This window comes from Vigna radiata, chromosome 4 (assembly GCF_000741045.1).
Source record: "Vigna radiata var. radiata cultivar VC1973A chromosome 4, Vradiata_ver6, whole genome shotgun sequence".
Classification (NCBI taxonomy): domain Eukaryota; kingdom Viridiplantae; phylum Streptophyta; class Magnoliopsida; order Fabales; family Fabaceae; genus Vigna; species Vigna radiata.
Window position 1 is genome coordinate 1,830,521 of NC_028354.1, and position 8,331 is coordinate 1,838,851.

Consider the following 8,331-nt stretch of genomic DNA (forward strand, 5'->3'; position numbering starts at 1 on the left):
AAGTACCTGCTTCACTGTTTTTCATGATAATGTTTTAGTACACACCATCATCCTTCATGGTCCCTCTGCAACTGTTATTTCACATTACGTAATACCTGTCTTTTCGCAATTTCCACATCCTGGCCCGTTTCCTTTTTCTCAAATACATTTTTCTCAGAATAATGACATCACCCAAAACAAAAGAAGAAAGTGTTATAGGGGAATCCTAACCAGGAATAATCAATCACGTAACCATGCCTCCATTACCTACAATGATTTTACCATATCTTTGTGGAAATCCACATCCAGACATGTATCTTTCCTGATATGACATGCATAAAAAAACTTGCACTCCCACAAAGAAAGGGAAACATATTATAATATTGTAGCCTTTTGGATCAAGATGGGTAATTGGGACTCACCACCGAAAGACAAGAATCTTAGATCACAAGTGATAGACTGAAACATGAGACTGAACAACTATTCGAGACATTTCATTGGGAAAAAGAGATGTCAGTAGGAGTTCGGAACAAGTATATAATTTTTTTCTAATGTGAACAAATATCCTTATTTCAAGTGTGTCGAACAGACACCTTAACACTTCTTGCAAGCTTTACAGCACAACTGTTTCAATTCAACTATATAATTAGTAGTGTAAATTGAAATTTCCTTTAAACTAAAAATCAAAAGGAAATATTGGGGATTCTATACTAGTAGCCTATAGTATAAATCATATCTTTGATCACAAACCGTGCTGGCTGCTGTAACTTAAAATGACAACAGATGCACCTAAAATCTAGTTAGAAGTTTTCATAGAATGTTGTTCACAATGATTTCCTATTAACTCAAGAAGCTGTCCAGCTTTCCGCCTGGCCCTTTCTGAACCATTTTCTGTCAAGTCCAAGAGAATATTGATCACCCTAGGCGAATTGATAATTGACAAATTTAGAGGATCTCCATGACAGAGGAGAACCAACACTGAAGTTGCATTCTCTTTGTTCCTGGGAGATCCATTGCCGACTAGTTCCACCAAAGTGGATACAACATTCGAAGATCCAATTGCTGCTTTTCCATCGGGATGACTAGCTACTATAGCCATTATTGCCAATGCTTCGTCCCGCATTGCCCCATCAGGTTCTATTAGCATTTCAATCAACTTGGGCCCAATACCAGCCCTAATTGCCCGTCCTTTATTTCCTTGAGATAAACACAGATTGAAAAGTGCTTTTGCAGCATCCAACTTCCCTCTTNTACTTCCCTCGCAAAATAGAGTAACTAATGCCTGGATTGCTNCAGATGCACCAATTGCTACTCTGTTCTCATCCACCGCAGAAAGGCTGAAAAAGGTGGCTGCTGCATTTTCTCGGGCTGCCATACTACCATTTTCTAGCACATGAAGGATGCCTGGCACAGCCTCAGAANCCATGATACGCTCTTTATTGTCCGCATAGATAGACANGTTCAGAAGAGCAGTAACTGCATGCTCCTGGATGCCAGCATCAGATGTGTAGAGGAGATCAACAAGGCGAGGTATAGCACCAGCTTCAGCAATCAGCATTCTATTTTGACTATTTTGCTTGGCAAGAAGTCGGACCTCCCCTGCAGTACAATGAGGATAAAGGAAGTCCTATNAACATACAACATTAATAGGAAATTCAAGGGTGGGGATTTGAGAGGTCTAGAAAAAATGCATTTTCTCTAACTAAAGCAATGTCAAAAGGCAAAGTAAAAATCCTCTGAAAACAAATCTATGATCTCTTCATTTGTAGGATTGAACTGCATAGACAGATGGGTCTTGGGTTTGATACTACTAAGGCTTACGGCATATTGAATTTAGAAAGGGAATACCATCTCATCCTAAACTTTTATATAGTCTACTCCGAGAACCCCAAAAGAAATTATAAATTTGTGATTCTTTCTTAAATCTAGTTGTTAGTATACAATTATATCTCTGTGCCTTTAGCTCACGTAATTTATATTAGCTAAATTCTGTCTATATGCATTAAACCTAGCAATAAGTTCACCAGGCCACCAGTTGTAGCTGACATCATACTGGGAATTGTGGAGAAAAGTGCAATTCGGAGAATGGTACATCGTAGCATTAAATCATGCTTATAAATAAAAGCACATAACAAATTCCTTTTTAATTTGGAAGTGCTAAAATCATGGGAAACAATAAGCTAAAACAAAGAAAACGAAAGCTGAAGGTTGTGAGGTAATATCAATCTCTAGGCACAAAAATTGGGAGGGTTATATACAAACATGCCTCGGAAAAGAAAGAAAGAGTAAAACACAATAACAGATGAAAATGTTTTGTTAACTAAGCATGATATCATGGAATGATGGAAGAGTTGTTTCTAAAGTTTATTCAATGATTAATATACAAAAATAATGGACTTTGAGGAGTTTTAGCACAAGAAAGGATAACCCAAATTAAACCTACCACAATATTAGAGAACTTTGGGTAAGTGACATGGTAAAGAAGATGAAAAGTAAATTTGCCAGATCATATACCTATCGAACAATTAAAGGATGGAAATATTTAAGTTAGATTTGTAAAAGTTTTGAAGTTTTTCAACGCAAAAATGAGGCCTAAGAAAATGTAAAATGGAGTACCAAAAAGAACTTTGGTACCTATTTACAAGAATAAAAGAGACATACAATTACAAAACTAAGCAAACTAGATAGGATAGGAGCCAAACTTGTGTTTTGGATCCACGTTATGAAACTAAGGGAAAAAGTAAATTGTGGTAGATTAACACATACCAGCATATCGAGGAACCAATTTGATTTTATGGTCATAATGTGCCTAACTGCTGAAGAAACTCAACAGAAAATTATACCAGACAGCTGTAGGACCAGTGGTGCGGTACTGAATTTTTGATAATGAAGGGCCTAGTATGCAAAATAATTAGTGTATTGAAGATAAGAATCCTGAAGCAATGAGGGAAATACAATAAAGATAACATCAGGAATAAATTTATCCAATACCAAGTTGGACTAATACCTATTGAGAAGATAATGGAAACTTGCCTAAGGTGGTCTAGAGGTGTGAGATAACCATTTAAAAAAAGTGGGTCAGATAGAAGATAGCCCAATGTGTAAGGCTAAAAAACACTTAAGAAAACATTAGGAGTAACCACTAAAACGACCTTGCCCTGACCTCAAAGTGATTTTATTAAAAATTTGGTTGTATTATAGCCTTTTAATTCTTTATCCTTCATCTACCTTTTTCATATAAGTAGCTCTTCAGAGGATTACTGAACAGAAGCCTTACAATCAAAATCATCTTAATGTTTTGGTTTAAATTGCAGATGGTTGTGACGATACTCCAAATCCGAAACAACATACCCAATCAACATTACGTTGTGGAAACAATAAGCACAGTATTTGGTAAGCCATATTGTATTTAATTCTAAACTTCCAGCTCTAAGGGTATTTCATTAATTTTTCATATTTTCTTTTATAGCTTCAATAGTAGTACTCATATTCACATATTCCTAATTAATGCAGAATAAATTAAAGGTCTGTTTAGCATGTTATACTTCCTTTCTGAAAGAAGGAAAATAGCAGCATAATGCAATCCTATCATATTGATTGTTTGATTCAATCAAACTTTATACTTCATCCAAATACTAGATTCTAGCCTTCATGCGATAGCTTACTTTCATCTAATCTTCTACTTCATATTGTCATCAAATTAGATTTTGCAGACATCAAAGATTAACATTGGCATGCATCAACAAAAAATAGTCCTGTCAACTTTCTTGATTACAAATTTTCCACTAATCTCAAAATTACTAATTTCATAAGTTATGTTGCCATCACTCTAACAGCTAGCAATCCTACCACATAAACCACAATAACCAATATATTTTGAAGAGAGAGAGAGAAAGAGAGAGAGAGAAGAGGGGGGGGGGGGGGAGGGGAAAGAAGAAATGTATGCGATACAATGCTCACCTACAGCATTTCGTCGATCCTCAATACCTCTGGAAGAAAGTTTGCTCACTAAGATATCAAGATCTACTAATTCAGAAGATCCATCCGATGTTGTCTTACAGAGCCATAAATTCCCTAACCTTTTAGGTGGTTCCACTCCATTTGCCTCACACCAACTAGATATCAGGCCATATAAAGCATGGTTGGGTATGAGGATGGGAGTAGAAAGAATCTGCTGAGTCTTGGGACACGTTCCATGCCCTGCTTCAAGCCATTTCTTTATACAAGATCGTTCATATGTCTACAAAAGAGTAAAGATAACATATTTACAAAGTTACTAAACGTAGACAACTTCTAAATAATATATTATTATCTTACTAGCCCATATTTTCTAAATTATGGATTTTAAGAGTATTGTTATCAACTTATCAAGCACCAAGGCTAAGGAGGGAGTCATATCTTCAATTTTTTTAAATCCACTATTTGTTACTCTCATAATTTAGGATAAAACGTATATATTATTATGCTGAGATTACAAATCCATATATACAATGCTAGAAAGCTATTTTAAAAAATATAATAATAGCTCCTAAAGAAAGAATCCCTATATTTCACGGATATCTTACTAATACCTGATAATTATAATCTCCTAAATAAGGAAGAAATATAATTAATAAAAACAAAGACTTTAATAGAAATAATAGAGATAAAAAGATTCTAACACTCCCCCTCAAGTTCGTGAATAAGTATTTTCCATTGCCAGCTTGGAAACAATACTTTCAAAGTTGTTACTGTTCAGCCCCTTTGTTAGAATATCTGCAAGGTTGTCTTGTGAAGAGACATATGGAGTACAAATTAGACCACTATCTAATTTTTCTTTGATAAAATGTCTGTCAATCTCGATATGTTTGATTCTATCATGCTGCACTGGATTATGAGCTATGCTAATAGCAAATTTGTTGTTACAATAAAGTCTCATTAATTCATCTGACTTTATTCCTAAGTCTTCCAGGATGATCTTTAACCATAGTAGTTCGCATATCCCTTGTCCCATTGTCCTGAATTCTGCTTCAACACTGGATCTGGCTACCACATTTTGCTTTTTACTCTTCAAAGTCACAAGATTTCCACCAATGAAAGTGCAATACCCCGTAGTTGACCTCCTGTCTACAATAAAGCCTGCATAGTTCGCATCTATATATGCTTCCACTCTTACATTCCCATTTCGTTCAAACAAAATTCCCCTGCCTGGGGTTCCCTTCAAATATTGCACAATTCTTAGTGCAGCTTGTAAGTGAACCTCTTTAGGTTGGTGCATGAACTGGCTAACAAGGCTTACAGCAAATGCAACATCAGGCCTAGTGTGAGATAAATAAATCAATCTACCCACTAACCTCTGATACATTTCCTTGTCAACTGCAGTACCTTCTTCAACATTCCCCAATTGCAGTGAAGCGGATCATTTAGTGTTCTATCGCCACTCAAGTGTTGGAAGTATCTACTTAATAGTGTATGTCGACGACATTGTTCTCAGAGGAAGCGACTACCTTGGCATCTCTCAGATGAAACAGCACCTTTGTCACCATTTTCAAACCAAAGATCTTGGCAAACTCCGATACTTTTTAGGTATTGAAGTCGCACAATCCAATGATGGTATTGTCATATCTCAGAAGAAGTATGCATTAGACATCTTGGAGGAAACAGGGTTAATGAACTGTAAGTCTGTTGAGACACCTGTGGATCCTAACATTAAGCTCCTAGCAAATCAGGGAGAGCCTTTCTCAGATCCCGAACGTTACAGAAGATTAGTTGGTAAATTAAACTATCTTACTGTTACGCATCCTGACATTTCCTTCACAGTTAGCATGGTGAGTCAATTCCTTAACTCCCCATGTGAAGACCATTGGAATGCAGTTGTTCGCATACTGAAGTATATTAAGGGATCACTTGGAAAAGGTTCTCTATATGGTCCTAACAAGGATACAAAAATCGTTTGCTATTCAGATGCTGATTGGGCCGGTTCCCCTTCTGATAGGAGGTCTTCTTCTGGATATTGTGTCTCTATTGCTGGCAACCTGATATCTTGGAAAAGTAAGAAGCAAAGTGTTGTGGCTAGGTCCAGCGCAAAAGCAGAATATAGAGCTATGGCATCAGCTACTTGTGAGCTTGTGTGGCTTAAACAATTACTTAGTGAATTGAAATTTGGAGATGTCACTCACATGACACTTATATGTGATAATCGAGTTGCTCTTCATATTAGCTCTAACCCTATCTTCCATTAGAGAACCAAGCACATTGAAGTTGATTGCCATTTTATTAGAAAAAAAATCATATCCGGAGATATCAAAACTGAGTTCGTTAACTCAAGCAACCAGTTGGGAGACATATTCACTAAGTCCTTGCGAGGACCTAGAATTGACTATCTTTGTAACAAGCTTGGAACATATGATTTATATGCTCCAGCTTGAGGGGGAGTGTTAGATATTGTGTATATGTTAATTAGGGAAACATAGTCCCTATATGTTTATTAGGGAAACATAGTCCTTATTCTTATTATTTTATTTTTACATATTCATTTGTATTTGGGCTTAGCCCACATTCTTATTATTATAAATACATTACCCTATGTGTATGCAAAGACACACAAGGAAGATTTTTCCTCATCTCTTTCACTATTTCATACAACTTTTTGAGTTTCTTCTCCCCTTATAATAAAAAATGCTTCCAAAAGACGATGCAACTTTTCTTTCCTTGATATTTGTATCCTAACTATGTCATCTTCATGGTTCAAGCCATGTAAGAATTTAAAGATTTTTCCTCTTTCCATGACTTCAACTCGTGTAGTTGCATTTGTTTTGCACATCTCCAAATGTCGGTACCTATCTAAAACACCCTACTTTAAATTTCATAACAGGCAATAAAATCATTCTTCAAAGAGAACTGTCATTTAAGTCATTTCATATCTCTTTAGCAAAGGAATAGAACATACAGTTTCAAATTATCTCAAGAAACATGGAATGCCACGTTCATATCCTGATTAGTGAGCCTTCATTATCCCTAATCACAAAATTAAAGCCAATTGACCCCATTCCTTTGCCCTTTATGTGATCTAATCTTGACTATCCCTTCAAAATCATCTAAATATATTGGCTCTATTACAAATAATTTCGGCCACCAAACTAGTAGGGATCCACCACGTTTGGAAGATCATTGGATCCAAAGGAATCAATTTCACCTCAGAAATTCATCTTATAAGTTGAAGGTTGCAAGTTCAAGCCTCTTCGGAGCAAGGTGCATGGGTATAGTTTCAAATTATCTCAAGAAATATGGAATTCTATCATGATTAGTGAGCCTTTGTTATTCCTAATCAAAAAATTAAAGCCAATTGACCCTAGTCCTCTGCCCTTTATGTGATCTAATCTTGACTATCCCTTCAAAATCATCTAAATATATTGGCTCCATTACAAATAATTTCAGCCACCAAACTAGTAGGGATCCACCACATTTGGAAGATGATTGGATCCAAAGGAATCAATTTCACCTCAGAAATTCGTCTTATAAGTTGAAGGTTGCAAGTTCAAGCCTCTTCGGAGCAAGGTGCATGGGCTACTCATGTTGTGGCACATGATGGCGACTCCATCAACAACACAGTTTTCAACCTTGTGATTGTCAGATTAATACACACCTTTCTAACATATCGCTAACCTCAAAGGGTGATGGCAACAACAGACATTTGTGTGGCAATAGAAACAAAGCTCCCAACATTTGGAGTTATTATACCAACTTGAACTATGTAAAGAAATATACAATATTTTATCAATGATAATCATACAAATTACATTCTCATCACCTCTATTTATAACAATCTAACTCTAAAACAACAAAAGAAAAATATGTTTAAGTGAATAGCAAGATTCTGAAGATATTTTTCTATCAATTATTATGGACATATTGAAGATATTTTTATCCTAATAATCCTCTATTTACAAAAGATTTGGTATTTGTTTACAGCAATCTTCTACTTGTTTCAAAGAATACTCCACACTATCATGAAGAGGAAACAAAAATGTAGACGTTGCTAGAAAAGATTTTAATTCACTTGATGATTGTGAAATTCTTGAAATTGTTAATTTGTTTGTAGATGAACCGGATCTAGAGTGCCTTTCACAATGTTGATGATGATCAAGTGGGTGGAATGTCTTAAATGAATTAAAATCTCTTTTCACATTTTGGATTTTAGATGGGTAGATTAGATACAGATCCATTTTTGTTCCAGGCAACATTTTGTTCAAACTGTTGTATATGACTAGCTTTTTTAAGATGATTTTGAATTTATAAATATTGATTGTCAAATTAAATAATTCATATATATATATATATATATATATATATATATATATATATATATATATA

At 35.3% G+C, this 8,331-nt stretch overlaps 1 protein-coding gene across 2 annotated transcripts in view; it reads right to left on the reverse strand.

Moving 5' to 3' along the window:
• Positions 1–446: 446 nt before the first annotated feature.
• LOC106759507 (U-box domain-containing protein 13) overlaps positions 447–8,331 on the reverse strand; it is an 11,269-nt gene continuing 3,384 nt past the window's right edge. Inside the window, exons 4-5 of one of the 2 annotated variants that reach the window (XM_014642708.2) lie at positions 3,967–4,219; positions 447–1,578 (exon numbers count right to left, since the gene is read on the reverse strand). In XM_014642708.2, the coding sequence (XP_014498194.1) occupies positions 776–1,578; positions 3,967–4,219 (1,056 nt within the window). In that variant the 3' untranslated portion in view covers positions 447–775. Of the gene's footprint in view, positions 1,579–3,939; positions 4,220–8,331 lie in introns of both variants that reach the window. The other variant, XM_014642707.2, reaches the window with a different exon arrangement.